General features: G+C 38.5%; 1 protein-coding gene and 1 pseudogene across 1 annotated transcript in view; both read right to left on the bottom strand.

The window, feature by feature from the left end:
• Cenpc (centromere protein C) overlaps positions 1-20,024 on the bottom strand; it is a 58,650-nt gene that overhangs the window by 16,668 nt on the left and 21,958 nt on the right. Inside the window, exons 8-12 of the mRNA XM_055629312.1 lie at positions 15,371-15,975; positions 13,950-14,120; positions 12,851-13,118; positions 9,178-9,315; positions 6,636-6,718 (exon numbers count right to left, since the gene is read on the bottom strand). Of these exons, the coding sequence (XP_055485287.1) occupies positions 6,636-6,718; positions 9,178-9,315; positions 12,851-13,118; positions 13,950-14,120; positions 15,371-15,975 (1,265 nt within the window). The remainder of the gene's footprint in view (positions 1-6,635; positions 6,719-9,177; positions 9,316-12,850; positions 13,119-13,949; positions 14,121-15,370; positions 15,976-20,024) is intronic.
• Positions 7,477-8,957, bottom strand: LOC129692831 (elongation factor 1-gamma-like; annotated as a pseudogene).

Genomic DNA, 20,024 nt, shown 5'->3' with positions numbered 1-20,024 from the left:
AAAAAACAAAAACAGAATCAAGGATATACCAGTCTTGGATTCTAAATGCCATGGCCCATGAAAACATATCAGGTGTTTTCAGAGAAATAATTGACTTCAGAATTAAAAGTAACCTGGAATATCTATGTCTCACAACTCCCAAAAAGGTAGTTTTCTAAAAGTCCAAAAATGACAGATTCATGACAAAAGAAGGAACCACCTAAAATAAAAGTAAATGATGAGCTCTATCACTATTTGAGGATTAGAATAAATGATAGTTAAATAATATAACACCACAAAGCAAAAACTAAATACTAAAAATAATCATGACGCATTAAGTCTGAAATGAAACAATTTAGTCTGCTCTTTGTAGACACTTTCACTTCTTTAACAAAGTTTAAATATGGGGCTGGGAAGGTGGCTCTGTAGATGAGGTACCAGCACCATAAGTATAAGGACAAAGTTTGGAGTCTTATCACCCAAAAGCTATGCACTGGCTAAGGGCATTGGGAGCATAACACAGATGTATCCCCAAAGCTTGCTGGTCATCCAGTCTAGCTAAAACACCAAGCTTTAAATTTAATACAGAGATCTTGTCTCAAACAGGTAGAGAGAAATAGAGGAAGATTCTCCAACATCAACCTGATCCGCACATGTGCGTACACAGCTGCACAGATCACACATACAGAAGTGCGCAAAAAAGAGAGGAGAGAAGAGGAGGGGAAGTTTTGCCTAGAATGCATAAAGACCTACATTTGATCCCCGGAACTCTACTGGAAATAAAAAGTATAACAAAAACATTAGCAATAGAAGAAACGGCTGGAGAGATGGCTCAGAGTTTAAAATCACTGACTGCCAGGACACAGCCAACAGACCCGAGAGAAGTGAGCTTTATGGCATGCCCCAAACCCCATGTCCGCCATGCCAAGGAGGCCTGTGGGCCCCCCTCCTGCACACTCGTGCACGCGCGCGCACACACACACACACACACACACACGCACGCACGCACGCACACGCACGCATACACACAACAGCAGCAGCAGCAGCCTTCAGCTTGGAGCTATCATCCTACTCTCAATCTTCCTGGCCCACTTGGGACACAACCAGCAGACCATGAAAGGTGAACTGTATGCAGGCCCTAACCCACATTGCCCACTATCCTGAGGAGGCCTGTGGTGGAACCCAGCAACTTCCAGCTTACTTTCCACCTACTCCAAATCTGCCTGACCATAGAGACATTGAGGCTTGCTAACACCAAAGACAACCAGATGGCTAGAGGCCAGCCTAAGAACACAAGCAACAAAACCCAGGACCACAGGATACAACCAGAAATCAACTATTCTACCACAGCAAGCTCTGGAGACACTATCAAACCTGAAGTACAAGAAAACGACTTAAATCTGAGGCTATGAAAAATAATGGAGGCTTTGAAAGAGGAAAATACATCCCTCAAAGAAATACAGAAAAATACAATCAAACAGGTGGAGTAATTGAATAAATCCCTTAAAGAAATACAGAAAATACAACCAAACAGAAGGAAATGAATAAAACTATTCAAGGCCTAAAAATAGAAATAGAAGCAATACAATCCTCGTTCAGAAGGACAAACACAATAGACACTGGAAGCAGGAGAAGACAGGGAACAGTATAGAAACCTACCACAAATGGCCTCTGAAAGACTCTATTGATCGAGGTATCGAAGCAGAGGCTAAGACTCATAGCCAAACTTTGGGCAGAGTGCAGGGAACCTTAGGAAAGAAGGGGAAGATAGAAAAGAGACCAATAGAGCCATAAAAACTGAGCCCTGGGGTCCCTGAAGAGAATGATACCCCAACCAAGGACAAGACATAAAACCCCAGGTCAGATGTAGACCATAGACTCAGTCTCCAAGTGGAGTCCCTATTAAGAGGAGTAGGGACTTTCCTTAGTAAGGGGCATCAGTGGCACGCTCTTAGATCACCGCCCCCTGGGGGGTGCAGCCTTGCCAGGCCACAGAGGAAGACAATGCAACCAGTTCTGATGAGACCTGATAGGCTAGGGTCAAATAGAAGGGGTGGAAAATCTCCTCTATCAGTGGACTCGAGGAGGGGTATGGGAGAAGAGGGAAGAGGGTAGGATTGGGAGAAGGGAGGGGGCCACAGCCAGGATACAAATTGAATAAATTGTAATAAATGATAATAAAAAATTTTTAATGTACTTCTTGTAATATGGCATTATTGTTTGAGGAAAAATAAGGTTTTTTTTATTTTAAAAAAATAAGGAGTAGAAGCAATAAAGAAAACACAATCTTAGTCAATCCTAGAGATGGAAAACCTAGGGAAGAGAACAGGAACTACAGACAAAAGCATCACCAACAGAATACAAGAAACAGAAGAGAGAATCTCAAGTGTAGAAGATTATGATAGAAGAAATTGATACATCGGTCAAAGAAAATGTTAAAATCTAAAAAGTTCCTGACACAAAACATCCAAGGAATCTGGGACACTAAGAAAAGACCAAACCCACAAATAATAGGAATAGAAGAAAACTCCCAGCTCCAAGGCCCAGAAAATATTTTCATCAAAATCACAGAAGAAACATTCCACAAAGAAAGAGATGCACAAAGAAACATTCCATAAAGAAAGAGATGCCTATACGAACACAAGAAGCCTGGCAGACCTATCAGAATTACACCTGACTTCTCACCAGAAACTCTAAAGCCAGAAGAACCTGGGCAGATATATTACAGACACTAAGAGACCACAGTGTTAATCCTGACTATTATACCCGGCAAAACTTTTAATCACCACAGAGAAAGAAAACAAGATATTCCACAATAAAAAACAATTTAAACAATGTCTATCCACAAAACCAGCCCTACAGAAAGATACTAGAAGGACACTTCATACTCATCAAAGGAAAAATACACTAAGATGACATCTCAATTCTGAACATCTATGCCCCAAATGCAAGGGTACCCACATTCATAAAAGAAATATTACTAAAGCTTATATCACACAATGAAGCCCACACATTCATAGTGGGAGACTTCAACACCCCACTCTCACCAATGAACAGATCATCAAGACAGAACTAAATGGAAGAATAATAAAACATATGTCATAAATCAAATGGACCTAATAAATACCTACAGAACATTTCACCCAAACACAAAATATACATTCTTCTCAGCACCACAGGGAACCTTCTCCAAAATTGACCATATACTCAATCACAAAGCAAGCCTTAACAGATACAAGAAGATTGAAATAACCCTTTGTATCTTATCAGGTCACTGAGATTAAAGCTGGAACTCAATAACAACAGAAGGCCTACTAACTCATGGAAACTGAACACCTTCCTCCTTAGTGACCTTTGGGTCAAAGAAGAAATAAAGAAAGAAATTAAATTTTCCAGAATTCAATGAAAATGAAGGTACAACATACCCAAACTTATGGGACACAAGAAAAGCAGTGCTAAGGGAAAATTCACAGCACTAAGTGGCTTCATAGAGCAATTTAAAAGCACACCTAAAAGCTCTAGAAGAAACAGAAGCAAACACACCTAAGAGGATTAGACAGCAGGGAAATAATCAAACTTAGAATAATCAGTAACTTAGAAACAAAAAGAACAATAAAAAGAATCAATGAAACCAAGAGATTGATCTTTCAGAAAAATGAGCAAGATAGACAAAGCCCTAGTCAAACTAAACTAAAAGGCCAAACTAAAGGCAGAAAGACTGTACCCAAATTAACAAAATCAAAAATGAAAAGGAAACTATAAACACAGACCCTAAGGAAATTCAAAGAATTATTAGGTCTTACGTCAAAAGCCTGTACTCCACAAAATTGGAAAACCTAAAGGACACAGAGGATTTTCTCAATAGATTTCAATTTCGAAAGCTAAATCAAGATCAGGTAAACAGTTTAAACAGTCCTACAACCCTATGGAAATAGAAGTAGTCATCAAAAATCTCCAACCCCGAAAAAGCCCAATGCCAGATCGTTTAATCACAGAATTCTACCAGACTTTAAAAGAGCTAATACCAATACTCCTCAAATTACCCCATAACACTCATTCTATGACGCCACAGTCACCCTGATACCTAATCTACATACAAAGCCCCAACAAAGGAGCCAAAACCATACAATGGAAAAGAAAAAGGGGAAAAAAAAAAAAAAGCATCTTCAACAAATGGTGCTGGTCTAACTGGATGTTTACAGGTTGAAAAATGCAAATAGATCCATATTTATCACCTTGTACAAAACTCAAGTCCAAGTGTTAAGACCTCACCATAAAACCAGACACACTAAATCAGGCAACTTTCTGAACAGAATACAAACAGCACAGGTTCTAAGATCAACAATTAATAAATGGGACCTCATGAAAGTGAAAAGCTTCTGTAAAGCAAAGGACACTGTCAATAGAAAAAAATAACAGCCTATAGACTGAAAAAAAAATATCATTAACCCTATATCTAACAGAGTGCTAATATCCAAAATAGATAAAGAACTGAAGAAATTATACACCAACAAACCAAATAATCCAACTTTTAAAATGGGGTTCAGAGCTAAACAAAGAATACTCAACAGAGGAAAATATAATGGCCGAGAAGCACTTAAAGAAATGCTCAACATCCTTAGTCATGAAGGAAATGCATAATCAAAATGAATCTGAGATTCCATCTTATGCCTGTCACAATGGATAATATCAATAACTCAAGTGACAGCACATGCTGGCAAGGTTATGGAGAAAGGAACACTTCTCCATTGCTGATGGGAGCACAAACAAACTTGCACAACCTCTTTGGAAATAAATCTGGCACTTTCTCAGAAAATTGGGATCAGCTTTCCCTCAAGACCCATTCCTGGACATATACCCAAATGATGTTCCACCATACAAAAAGAACATCTGCACAACTATGTTCATTGAGGCTTTAATCATAATAGCCAGAAACTAGAAACAACCCAGATGTCACTCAGCGGAAGAATAGATAAAGAAAATGTGTTACATCTACACAATGAAATACTGTTCAGCTATTAAAAACAAGGACATCATGAAATTTGCATGCAAATGGATAGATCTGGAAAAGATCATCCTAAATGAGATAACCTACACCCAGAAAGGTAAACATAGTATATACTCACTTATAAGTAGATTTAAGCCATATAATACAAGATAACCATACTGCAATCCACAGACCTAAAGAAGCTAAGTAAAAAGGAAGAGCCTAGATAGGATGCTTAATTCTCACTCAGAAGGGCAAATAGGATAGATAGCAGAAGCTGTTGACAGGAAGGGGCCTACCATAGATGTCCTCTGAAGACCCCACCCACCAGGGGACTGAAGCAGATGCTGAGACTCACAGCCAAACTTTGGGCAAAGCACAGGGAATGTTATGGGAAAGTTGGGGGCTAGAAGGACCCAGAGGGAATAGGAGCTCCACAAGAAGACAAACAAAGCCAACAAATCTGGACCCAGGGGTGGCCTGCAGAGACTAATAGATCAACCAAGGACCATGCATGGAGAGGACCTAGATTCCCAGCTCAGATGTAGCCAATAGGCAGCTCAGTCTCCATGTGAGTATCCTAGTAAGGAGACCAGAAGCTGTCTCTGTCCTGGACTCTGTTGCCTGCTCTTTGATCACAATAATATCAAGCTTACCATGTTCAAATCTAAAAATATTTTGTTTATTCTGCCTCCCTTTAAATATCTGCTGCCCTTTTATAAGTCTCTAATTTGGGTAATAACAATGTGATTGTTTCAGATGTTTAGACCAACAAAGTTATTTCCAGCCTTTTACTTCTTATATCCACCCCAGCCATCAGGAATTCCTCCTGACTCTGCCGTCCAAAATTTACTATCACTAAAAGAAAGAAAGAAACAAACCACAAAACACCCCACCTAGGACCCACACTGTGGGTCACAGCCATCTGTAACTCCAGTTCCAGGAGATCTGATGCCCTCTTCTAACATCAGAACGCATCACTTACACATGTTGTGCACAAACATACATGCAGGCAAAACACTCAAACCTATACATTACAATAATACCTATTAAATCACATCAAAAATTGTACTCAGGCAAATTCACTGTTTTTTCAGCAAATAATAATAATAATAATAATAATAATAATAATAATAATAATATAGAAGTAGTAAAAAATATATAAAATAAACCTAAAAACAGGTAAAAGAAAAAAAAGAATTAGTGAATTAGGAACAAAAAAGACAGTATTACATTATATTCAAGCACCAAAAATTTTAAAAAGTATAAAACTATCGAGACATGATGTAGTTATTGTTGCTTTAAGTATTTTTCTATCAGCTTAAAAGATTTATTTATTATCTACTCATTCATTCATTCATTCACTCACTCATTTATTCTGTTGCAAGGGGTATTAGACATATATGCCAAGGAATATGTATGAAGAACAGAGGACAATCTGTGGAAATCAATTCTCTCCTTCTACTATGTGGGTTCTAGGAAATTGAACTCAGGTCATCAGGCTTCTTAGTGTGCCTCTGCCGATCTAGACCATTTCAACAAATTTCCAACTATAAAATAATAATCTTAAGTAGATGCACATTCACTATTACTAAAAATGTAAATAAACACAGAATACTTTATATTCATAGTGTAGTAGAATTCAAAACAGTGGAAAATAATAACTTACCCAACCTCTCCTGGTCCTTTTCATCACTTTTTTCAGAATTATTGCTTACAGACATTACATAATTCTTGAACCTGGAAGGTCCACTTAAAAAACAAAACAAACCATAAGATCTGTGTTTTTAAAATATAAATTTCTATGTGTCTAAATTTCATGACCATGTCTTAAAAATGTCCCCCGTTTCTTTCTTATGAAACTCAAAGTGATGCAATAGGTGATCAAGAATGTATTTCCTGGCGGCATAATGCAAGGGCTATGATTGAGTCAAAATTATCTAAATGAGATAGAGAGATACAGATACTACATGTTTAATTTCACTTTTTGTAGACTGTTTCTTTTTAAAATTACAATACCCTTGCTGGTTCTCGTACATTTATAAAAGAATGTTGCTATTGGACTTAATTAAATTATAAATGATCCATTATTAATTTAAAAGGTTCTAGCTGAGCTTGTTGGCATATGCCTATAATCCTAGCACTCAATAGGTTGAGGCACGAGGATTACAAACTCAAGGCTACATAAGGAGGCCTAGGCCTGAACTACAGAATGTGTCTTCCTCTAAGTAACTGTCATAATCCCTCAAACAGTCCTCCCTTCAAAGGCTGAAAATTTGCTCAAATTTGATGGTTGTTCATTTTTAAAAGTTTTAACAGTTCATAGATAATGCAAGCAGATTAATTTCACTTGTTCGGTGTTAGTAGATGCTTTAACAATACAGATACAAATTCTTTAACAATTTTTTTTGTTTTGTTTTCAATGTTCAGTTTCCTATAATGACCCCCTTCTCTCTTGAAGGGTGGGTGCAGGCAGCTAGGTGATGGCAAGACATGTTCACTTGAAGATCTCATCCTCGATTGCCGGCTATGCCCATGTGCTGGAAGGTCCCTTCCCACAAAAACTACTCTCCAACCAGGGTTTGGGTCTACTCGCTACCAGGATCCAGTTTCTGCCATGTATAAGACTCATGGTCCACCTGCCAATTTGGACTCAGCAGAAAGGCAAGTTCTTGGCCTCGGAAGACTCAAATCCAGAAATGGAGCTGCTGTTGTTTGTTCCAAAGAGGATGACACTAGCAGAAGCATTCTTCGTCAGTTTGCTCAATTGCTGGAACATTCCAGTGACGAGCTTGCAACTCATGAAGGTCTGGGTGAGCTCTTCAGGGAAGCGGTACTCAGCACACCACAGGGACCATCCATCCTTATCAAAGTACTCCCAAAAATCTGGCAGTGCCAAAGAGTGGGTGTCCTCACTGGAGTACTTACGCTTAAATACATCCAACACAAAGGTACTCTTGGGCAGGTGAGTGAGAGTCCTTGACCTTGGGCCCAGCAGCCAGTGCCTGCTCACACTCGTCCATCTCCTCCTCAGGAGCTGGAGCAGCTGCCTTTCTTCCCTCTTTCTGCTCAGCTTGGGACATGTTTCTCTTCTCGTGAACCTTTTCTTTCCTTGGGGTGTCCTTTTTCGGCTCGCTCTCCCCAAACTTCTTACCATCAAACTGGGCCATCTTCTGACACAGCTTCATTTCCTCCAACACTGCCTGAAACTGGAGCTGGTTAATGCAGGTAAGGAACCATCAGTTGGTACTGGGGAAGGCCTGGCGAAAAGAAGGCTGTTTATACAGGCACAACAGGGTGCAGACAATCGTGATATCAGTCAGTCTCACTCGCTCACCACCCAGGAAAGTCCTTGTCTGCAAGTGAGTGTCCAACAGCCGCAGGATTCGCTTCACCTCTTTTGATCTTCAGTAGCCTGTTTGTTTTGGTGCATGATGAACAAGGTGCTGGCTGGAGGAATGACGTCACTGTCAGCAAGCTCATGCACTACACCAACTGAGCTGCTGTCTCTGAAGTACTTCCTCACAGCTCAGCCTTGCTTACCCATTAGGCGATGGTATTGCTCTCAAACACACAGAATCCGTCATCACTCAAATGCCGTAACCTCGCCAGCAGGAAATTTTCAGAAAATTTGAGGGTATGGTTGATTTGGCCAATGTGGAAGTGGGGTGGTGCAGAGAGAACATGGACCTGAGCCCCACTGTACTGAGCAGCAATAGGGCCTTGTAGGCCCTCTAATATTCAGGGTATGTGTACGGGGTCCATGCTGATTCCCAAAAATCTTCTTTTCAAAAGATAAAGCCTCATTTCACTTTTCTTGAATGTGGTCTGGACTTATGATGACTTTAAGTCATTAAAGGGCATTTGAATTCATTTACAGCCACTTTTTTCTCAGATCATTTGATTTCTAGGAAATCAGATGCCACATGACCAGAAACGAAGTTCACCTACCAAAAGACATCAAATAATTGCATCCTACAGCCAACAGCATGTGAGACATAAATGGATCCTCTAGTTGTAGTGAAGTCTTCAAAGGGATACAAAAGAGAAAGACACTTCCAAACCTAAACTAGCTAGCTAGGCCTTGCACACTGAAGGTATAAAGGGATACATGTTTGCAAAATTAAATTATGTTTGGGAGTAAACTGCTACATATAAATGACTAACTAGTAAAGTGAGTAACTTCCATTATCACTACACTGTATACATACCTTTCTTCCCAAATTGAATTTTTAGGCTCTTCTGAGTCCAAATTAGACTCCATTAGTGTCTTGCTTGTATATTCCCCAGTATGAGACTTTAAATGAACGTTCTGTGATGTTCTGTAATACTTAGAGCCTCCTGTAGGTCTATGACAAAAAAGTTTAAAAAATATTTTTCCTCAAAAGTTCTCTCTTCTAGAAACAATATACAAATGGTTACACAAGCAATATAAAAATGTCTACCAGTATCAGTTCATCTTGTTCTGACCCTAAGATTTACAAATAGGTTCACAAAAGTATCTGGAGGCTACCCAGACTGCAATTAAAAAAAAAAAAAAAAAAAAAAATGTTCATCCCGTTTGCCTTTCTGAGTGAGGATTGATCATCTTACCAAGGGTCCTCCTTCTTGCTTAGCTTCTTTAGATTTTAGTATGTTTATCCTATATTATATCTACTTATACAGATATATAGTTTATATAGTTTATCCTATATAATATCTTCTTATAGGTGAGTATATACCATGTATGTCTTTCTGCTTCTGGGATACCTCACTCAAGATGATCTTTTTCTAGATCATAACATTTGCCTGCAATGTTTCATGATTTTCTTGTTTTTAATTGCTGAGTAGTATTCCACTGGGTAAATGTATCACAATTTCTGTATCTATTCCTCAGTTGAGGGACATCTGGGTTGTTTCCAGATTCTGGCTATAAAGCTGCTACAAAAAGAGGGAACAGAACAGGGGCCTACCATAGAGGGCCTCTGAAAGGCTCTGCCCTGTAGACTATCAATGCAGATGCTGAGACTTATGGGCAACCTTTGGGCAGAGTGCAGGTAATCTTAGGAAAGAAGTGGGAAACAGTAAGATCTGGAGAGGACAGGAACTCCACATGGAGAGCAACAGAACCAAAAAATCTGAGCACAGGGGTCTTTCCTGAGACTGATACTCCAACCAAGGACTATGCATGGAGATAACCTAAGACCCCTGCACAGATGTAGCCCATGACAGTTCAGTATCCAAATGGGTTCCACTGTAATAGGAACAGGGACTGTCTCTGACATGAACTGATTGGCCTGGTCTTTAATTACCTCCCCCTGAGGGGGAGGCTGCATTACCAGGCCACAGAAGAAGACAATGCAGCCACTCCTGATGAGACCTAATTGACTAGGATCAGAAGGAAGGAAAAGGAGGCCTCCCCTATCAGTGGACTTGGGGAGGGGTATGAATGCAGAGGGTGAAGGAAGGAAGGGAATGGGATGGGAGGGGGGAGGGAACCACGGGGGGGATACAAAGTGAATAAAGTGTAATTAATAAAGAATAAAAAAAAATAGGGTATACATCTAAATAGAGAATTCTCAATAGAAGAATCACAAATGGCTGAGAAACACTGAAATAAATGTTTAATAGCCTTAGTCACCAAGGAAATGCAAATCAAAACTACTCTGAGATTTTACACATGTCAGAATGTATAAGGTTAACAACATGAGACAGCTCACGGTAGCAAAGATATGAAATAAGAGGAACATTCATTCATTGCTGGTGGAAGTGCAAACTTGTATAGCCACTATAGAAATCATTGTGGCAGTTCCTCAGAAAGCTGAGAATTGATCTACTTCAGGACTCAGCTATACCATTCTTGGGCATATGCCCAAAGGATACTTCACCCTATCACAGAGACATTTGCTCAACCATTTTCATTACTGATTTACGATAGCCAGAAATAGGAAACATGTCCATCAACAGAATGGATAAAGAAAATGTGGTATAGTACATTTACACAAAAAAAATACTACTCAGCCATAAAATTTGCAGGCAAAAAGATGGAAGTAGAAAAAAAAATCATCCTGACTGAGATAACACACACTCAGAAAGATGAGTATGGCACATATTCATTTATATGTGGCTATTTGCTGTGAAGTCAATGATAAGCAAGTTACAATCCATAGAACCACAGAAGGTAGGTATAGACTAAAAGACCAGAGGGAATAGACCTTGCTAGAAAATAGAATGGGAGGATCAAGAGGGGAAGAAGAGGGGAGTACCTGGTGTGGGAAAAACAGGGAGAGACAGCTACAATTATGGGGCATTTGAAGGGGAAGTATCATAATGTAATACAATAGACACTTACTAAAATATATACATTTATGAGGGCAATCTAAATAAAACTCCCAAATAATGGGAGAGACAGAGTCCCAACTAAATTTCTCTTCTCAATAAGTGAAGCTTCCAGTACTGGGATTAGGTTACATTAAATTGAGTTGTTGGCCAAAGGGGTCCCATGGGAATTCCCAAACAATTCAGGCTGCTGACAAGACTATACATTGCTCTCTACAAACTGACAGCAAGGCCCCATTACTGAAAACAACACCTACACAACTCACTGAACTTGGGTAACCTGAGCTGATTCCTACATAGAGCCTTCACCCCTATGTTCCAGTGTCTTTGAACAGGAATGTATTCTACATACTTTCAAAAGAGAAGCATAAAAACCAAGGAGCAACAAACCCTTTATGAACAATGGTGTCCTGCCTGCAAGATATGGTAGTGCAATAGAGTTACCAAGCTTGTGGAAATAACCAACCAATAACCAATGACTTAAGGACCACTCAATGAGATGGAACCCATACCAATACTGCTTGGATGACAAGGTGACCCAGGGACCTAGGGTAAAATCAAATACCACTATTCATAACAATAAAATGACTAAGAGCCAGAGGGGATAGAGGACAGCAAGATAACAAGGCTTCCAAATCAACATGAGCAAAGCTCATAAAAATTCATGGGGACTTGAAGCAGCATGCACAGGTCTGCACAAGGTTCTCTGTAGTATATATTATGGCTTCCAGTCTAGCATTTTATGAGACTCCTGAGTTGGTGAATGAGTAGGCCTCTGACTCTTGTGCCTTCTCTTGAACTCTTTTCTTTCTGTTGGTTTTTTTTGTTCAACTTCAATATGATATTTTTTTAAAAAATGAATAATTGAATGAAAACTTAGCCCCTAAGGTAAAATTAACAACCAATCTGGAAGAGAGAAAATAGTTTCGTTTGGTTTTTCCCAATAGAGTGACAATGTGTTTATCAACCACTCTATAGCATTTTTTATGTTCAGGACTAGTTGACTTGGACTCCACAAATGGTTACAGTTTAGTGTGTCCTTACTCTTTTGGGGTGTTGTTTTACTTTGTTTTCTTGGTTTGGGGGCTTCTGTTTTTGGGTTGATTTTTTTCACTGAGCAAGAACTTACAGTTGGGTGGATTGGGGAGGTGGGAAAGATGTGGAAGGACTTGGGGAGGGGAAGAATATGATCAAAATATATTAAAATTTTAAAATGTTTTGAATAATAAAAAAATACAACTGAAAAAAATTAATTAATAAATAAGGGAACCTGCCTAGACAATAACAAAGGAGTGACACCAAGTGGTGTTAACTCTAAACAGTCTACGACATATACAATACAATTAAATACCTATCATTCCCAATTTTGTAACAAGTAAACAATTTCAGAGTGCCTAAGTGTCATGTAGCTAATAACAGAGCCCAGAATTAATATCAACTTTGTCAGAGTCCTTTATGCTTATTCTCACTCTGACTACTAACTAAGACAGATAAACTACTAACTTCTGAACTAGGGGGGGAGAGGGGGGGGAAAGAAAGCTATACTATTAATTTAACAAAAATTACCCAGAAATATCAATAGTCTTCTGAGTTGGGTATGTCCTGTTGTTTTCTAGTGGCTCACTCTGAGAAGTAGAAATTTCACTAACTGGTCTTCCAGAGCTCTTAACATTTACAGACTTCTGTATTCTTGAGTTGCTCTCTGTCTTCTGTCTTTTTGATGGAACAGGTTTTTTCCCAGTATTTTTAGATAAGTGATTTTTCTTTGTTCGTTTTTCTCTATTGTGATATACCACTGGCGATTCATTTTCTCTTGAATTTCTATTAGCAGGACCTGAAAGATTTGATGACAATTTAAAATTAGCACGTTTGTTCCAATGATCTGGCTCAGAAAGATATCAACATCATTATATTTACATATAAAAACACGTATCAATTTCATGAGTTAAATTTGTTTCCACATAACAAAATTTTAATTTTTTCAACTATATTTACAGACATGTACTAGACTTTTTAAATCCATCAAAAATTTTCTTAAGCAATCTTCTCTCTGGCTCTGTCCAGAGCCTGGCCATTTATAATAGTCAGTGCTGTCAACTTGACAGGATCTAACTCTCCCCTCAGAGACAGGTCTGCATGCCTACAGCAGGCCATCTTGACTGTGTTAACTAAGGTGAGAAGACCTACCCACACCCATGTGGTGACACCATTCCTTGCCTGCCATCTTGTGTTCTGGATGATACAGGTGGAGAAAGGGTGCTGAGTAGTAATGCATTCATTGTTATTGCTTCCTGTGTGTGGGTGCAATATAAGCAGCTAGGCTCCTGATGCCATGTCTTACCCCTCTATAAGTGTAAGCCAAAATAAATCCTTTCTCTCTTAAGTTGCTCTTGTCAAAGTATTCTATCAGCACAACAGAAAGACATCATCCTTAAGATCTGAGTGCTTCCCAAAATTCCAAATTTCTCAGTTTATCATCTTTCTTTGTAGGAACCTATCAGCCCATAGAGTATATTTTGTTCAAAAATGGTACTCAAGCATACCTATCTATCCCTGTCATCTCTATGTCTTTTCCCTTCATCAGATTTTTAAACATCTATCATTATCCCATAGAAAATGACTCTAGAGACCTTGCAATAAAGATGATTTAAATAAAAATACTTACCTTCTTCTTGTTCTACCACCCACCAGTCACGTGGATGCTGAGAAAGTCTACAACTTCTCCTGACAGTCAAAGTCACTTCTTTAGGCATAAATTTGTTCTTAGACCCATGAGAAAAAGATTTCTTTCCAGATTTTTCCTTATCTTCTTGGGTGTAATTCTTTCTTTTGTTTTCTAATATAAAGAAAAACCATAACAACTATTCAAAATATCAGTTTTCAGAAGTTCACAACAGATTTTTAGACAAATAAAACTCAATTACAGAAACATCTTACATTTGTTCCATGGGCTACTTTCACCTCTTATTTCTTTAAAAAAGCCACACTTTCAATCAGATTTATGATTTTTCCATCAATTAAATGTACACATTACACATGCTTATCATAAACTAAGAGTTTATATGTATGTGTGCACACAGGCATACACATACAAGTGCACATGTGTGTAAACCATAGGAAAATCTTAAATGCCATTTCTTCTCCTTATTTGTTTGTTTGTTTATTTTTATTTTATTGAGAGAGCTACTGCCTATAACTCACCAGTTAGGCTATTCTGATCATGAAGTCCCAGATACCTGCTTATCTCTGCCTCTCTGGTCTTGGTGTTACAAGTGCATGAAACTACAACAGCCATAACTTTTTTAACTTGGGTTTTGAGGATCAAACTCAGGTCACACTCTGCTTAAAAGGCAAGTACTGAGATATCGTCCCAGTTTGATTATCTTTTGAAAAACAAAACATTGTTTCTTTCTATTTACCATTACTCAAAAATAAAACAAATTACTGCCTTTCATTTTAATTGTTTTAAAACCTACTTTTGGAAGAAAAAATTGAGTATGACTAAATTATAAACATTGAAATGAGGTTACTTTAGATTAACCCTACTGTTTCAATCCATATATCCTTAAAACTTGTGATCAGACGGAAATTGGAATGACAGCAGAAGCAGCAAGAAACCAGTGACAGAAGAAACTAGGCACTATTAGTTTTGATGATGGGGAAGGATCATCGGTCTAAGAATATTGGTAGCTGAAAAGGACAGATAAAAGCAAGGAGCAGACTTCTCATAGACACACCAGAAGGAACAGAGATACACAAATACCTAAAAAATCTTTATTTCAGTTGTAAATTTCTGTAAACTTTCTGACCTAAAAAAAAACTATATAAGATTAAAAAAAAAAAAAAAGGTTGTTTAATCTACTAAATGTGTGGTAATTTATAACAATGTTTATGCATTAGGAATTTAAAAAGAAAAATCAAGTGAGTCTGCAATGAACTATACCCACAAAGGTTCCCAAAAAGAACCCCAAGGCCTGCAAATCTTTGTGGGCAGCTTTAGTTTGCCGACCTCCCAAAGTGAAAGAATACTAACCACGATAAAATGATGCAAGAATACTCATACTCTGAATTAATATAAATACTTACCGTCAGGTGGCACATGTTTCTTGGGAATAGGCTCATTCCTCACCTCTTCACAGGCTTCCATATTTCTTTTTGAATTTCCTTGTAACTTTTCTTGGCCAATATTTGACATATTCCTACTTTCATTTATACCTTGTCCCATATTAAGCTGCTCTTCAACTACCGTAGATGTAGATACTCTTCTCTGCTTCTGTTTTATAGTCCTTTTCCTTCGAGATGTTTTTTTGGCATTCTCAGAATGCATTTTCTTTTCTGTAGACCTACGATCATTTTCCAACTCATTTGAACAACTAGTTCCCAGGCTTTCTTCAACAGAAAGCTGACATTTCTCCACTGGGGGAGCCTTATGAGACTGTGTGTCATTTATCAAAGTCTCAGCTGACATGCTATGAGGTTTCTCGCTTGACTTCTTATTTTGAGGAGTTGACATGTTTTCAGGAGACTGCACTTGGCTTTTCAGATGTCTGCCTTTCCTTGGTATCATCACCCAAGGTTTACTTTGAAAACTTCTTTCTGTCTCATCAATAATGAATTCATCTTCTAATAATTTCATGTCACTTGGAGGAAATGAGAGAGGTGGAACTGCTGATGCATGCCTAACAATGAAACTGAAATAAAACATAATTTTAATAGCTAAAGTAACTGAAGTTTCATCTTTGTTTAGTGAATAAAGTATTCCATACAGGAAATAAAATCTTTATCTGTTTTTTTAAAAGAGCAGTTCTCATGTCTCCTCAATTTTCTCTTAACCTTCCCTCAATTATACTACTAAGAGCAGAGAACTTTAAAGCTGGGCATCCACTCTAATGCCCTTCAATAAACACACACACTAAAATCTTGAAATTCACAACTGTACATTTATAACCCAAATGTATTTGCTTACAATAGGAAATCATCCCATATCTATATGTTTGATTAAACTTTTTATACAGATGCCTGCATATCTTCAGATTTAAAACATAACAAAATTAAATATAAACCACCATATCTAATATTTTAGAACAATAACACAACTGATCTTGAATGGTTTCTTATCATTTTTTATATCTGACAGAACTCTACTCATAATAGCAAATGGACAGATGTCAAATGAAAGAAATGTATAATTATTCATATAAATGAACTGTAATATACAGAATTTGAACCAAGCATGGTGGTGTACATCTTTAATCCCAGCACTGAAGGAAGCAGAGGCAGACAGATGTCTGTGAATTCAAGGCCAGCCTGGTTTACAAAGTGAGTCCAGGACAACCATGGTTACACAAGGAAACCCTGTCTTGGAAAAAAATAAATTACAAAATTTGATCTTAAGTTCCAAATCTTATGCTTATTTTCATAGTTCGATATTATAACAATGGTTCAGAACTGACTAATGTACCACAGGCACAAGAAAGATCAAGCTATAAAAACAAGAAAAGATGATTCTTATTACAAAGCAGATAATGCCACACGATCTATTTTCATGAGGTTAAATAATACTATCCTGTGTAGCTCTTTTTCCCCATATCTCTAACCCTAAATTAATTTTACTAAAGAAGCACTATTATACATGCATATACTCAAGAGTTACAAAATGACAGTTTTAACTCTAATCAGTTTATAATCTGGAAATATTTGCTAAAATACTCAAAAAAAACACAAATTTGTATGTCTTACGCAATTCACATTTAGTGATTACCCTGGCTGATTTTTGTTTGTTTATTTTATGGTGTTTTTTTTGTGGTTGTTGTTTTGTTTTTGCTTGTCAACTTGGCACATCTACTGTTATCCAATAAGGAAACACAAATGAGAAAATGCCTCTATAAGACTGGCAAGCCAGTGGAGCATTTCCTTAATAAGTGATTGATATGGGAGGGTCCATCCCATTGTAAGCAGTGCCACAACGAGGCAGGTGGTTCTAGATGGTCTAAGAAGCAAGCTGAGCAAGCCATCATGGAATAAGCTAATAATAAGCAGCACTCCTCCATGGCCTCTGCTCTGGTTACTGTCTCGATTCCCTTTATGACGGACTATAGCCAAACTTTGGTGAATGGAAACTGAAATAAACCCTTTCCTCCCCAAGTTGCTCTTCGGCATGGTATTTTACCCCGCAATAGAAACCCTACCTAAGGGCTGGAGAGATGGCTCAGAGGTTAAGAGCACTGACTGCTCCTTCAGGTCCTGAGTTCAGTTCCCAGAAAATACATGGTGGCTCACAACCATCTACGAGATCTGGTGGCCTCTTCTGTCATGCAGGTGTACATGCAGGCACAACATTGTGTACATAATAAATAAAAAAATATTAAAAAAAAAAAAAAAAAGAAACCCTACCTAAAACAAGAGATTGATAACAGGTCATGGAATGTTACTGTGACATGCCTGACCACATGATTGTGGGATTTGTGTTATCGTTTGACCTTTAGACTTGCAAAGCCACTGAGTGCTTAGAGTTCAGTAGGCTCTTCTGTGGGGCCTTGAAAGATAATGTTGAGAGCAATGCAAAAGATAGGGACCTAACTTGTAAAAATTTCTGAAGAAAGTTGTGAGAGTCCCTTATAGATTCTTTTGGGAACATTTGAAATTTGAATTAAGAATTTGTGGTTCTGGTCAGCTGGAGCTAAAGAATCAATAACTAACAACATTAAAGTGAAACTTTTGCTTTGCTGGGACAACCTATACTGATAAACTGGGGGTGAAGAATAAGCTGTGGCTGAGATTACCATCACTGAGGCAAAACCTTCTGGAAAGTGTTTCCTCAGAGTCAATACACAGAAGCTGTGTTCCAAAGGTGATCAGGTTATATCTTGTGCTAGCAGCCAAACTTGTGTAAGAGTGTCCTAAGTGTAACTGGTATCAAAAACATAAAAGCTTCATGGAGAAAAGTTGAAACTTAGCATCACGTGACAGGGTTAGAGTCCCTGAAGATGGCTCAGGTGAGGCTACTGGTGAAGGTACAGTTCAATGCAGTGAAGACTCCAGCATTTTGAAGATGATAGCAGCATGAGATGACAATCAAAAACAGCAACACCTATACAGTAGAGGCAACCCGAGCCTATGAGATGTGCAATGTATGCTATGACAAGCTATTTTGGGGCCTAGGAGATTGTGATTCCCAGAAGTTTGACACTGAACTGCACAATATTTGGACTTTGTTTTGGTTTCATTTGTGACTTTGCCCTGGTTCTTCTCTTTTGGAATTTTAAAGTATTTAACTTTTCTTAAAAACAAACAACAACAACAACTACAAAAATACAGGCACCCATAGTTAAAAGACTTTAAAAGCCTAGATTTTAAAAGACTGAATATTATAGGGACCACTTGTATTTTTAGGAGAGGCTTTGAACTTTGACACAGACTTTTGTTTTAATGTTTTGATCCTCAATCCTCATTCAGAAGGGCAAATGCAATAGACATCAGAAGGAGAAGAAGACAGGTAACAAGACAGGAGCCTGGCACAGATGGCCTCTGAAAGACTCTACTAATCAAGGAATCAAAGCAGAGGCTGAGACTCATAGCCAAACTTTGGGCAGAGTGCAGGGAATCTTATGAAAGAAAAGAAGGGGGAGATAGAAAAGACCTGGAGGAAATAGGAGCTCCAAAAGAACAGAAAAAAAAAAAAAAAAAAAAAAACAGGGCCCTGGGGTCCCTGCAGCGACTGATACCCCAACCAAGGACAATGCATGGAGAGGACCTAAAACCCCAGGTCAGATGGAGCTCATAGACTCAGTCTCCAAGTGGAGGTCCTAGTAAGGGAAGCAGGGACTTTCCCTAGTAAGGGGCATGAACTCAGTGGCAGGCTCTCTGATCACCTCCCCCTGGAGGTGCAGCCTTGCTAGGCCACAGAGGAAGACAATGTAGCCAGTCCTGATGAGACCTGATGGGCTAGGGTGAAACAGAAGGTGAGGAAGACCTCACCTATCAGTGGACTAGGGAAAGGGCATAGCAGGAGAAGAGGAAGGGATTGGGAGAAGAGGGAGAGGGTCACAGCGGGGATACAAAGTGAAAAAACTGTAATAAATAAATGATAGTTTCTTCAAATACTGACTTTAAATATGTAAGACTGTGGAGTTTTACAGTTTCAAATGTATGTTATATGAAAAATACAGATATTAACAGCATCTTGGGATCAAATGAACAAAAAAGGTTGTGGCTTAAAAGTTATGTGTTTATGTCTCAAAGGGTTTTGGTTCTGATTGATTTTTGAGGTTTTTTTTTTATGTTTTGTTTTCTTTTGGTTTGGTTGTCAACTTGACACAAGCTAGTGTTGTTTGAGAGAGAACAGGGAACCAAAACTGAGAAAAATGACTCCATAAGACTGGTCTGTAGGCAAGCCTGTGGGCAATTTTCTTAGTGATTTATGTGGGTGGGCCTAGTAAGTGATTGATGTGAGCAGTGCCACCCCTAGACAGTTAGTCCTTGATGGTCTAAGAAGCACGCTGAGCAAGCAATAGGAAGCAACCCAATAAGCAGCACTTCTTCATGGCCTCTGTTCCAGTTCTTGCCTCCAGGGTCCTGCCATGAGTTCCAGTCCTAACTTCCCTTGGTGCCAGGAGTGTGACATGAGAATTGTAAGCTAAAAGAAACACTTTCCTCCTCATGTTTCTTTTAATCATGGTCTTTAACAGGGCAGAAGAAACCCTAACTAGAACAAAATTCACAGCATTTATAGTGACACAGT

This window comes from Psammomys obesus, unplaced genomic scaffold, assembly GCF_907164565.1.
Source record: "Psammomys obesus unplaced genomic scaffold, mPsaObe1.curated_primary_1811, whole genome shotgun sequence".
NCBI lineage: Eukaryota > Metazoa > Chordata > Mammalia > Rodentia > Muridae > Psammomys > Psammomys obesus.
The sequence above is the reverse complement of the archived record's forward strand: the minus strand, read 5'-3'. Positions and strand labels throughout refer to the sequence as shown.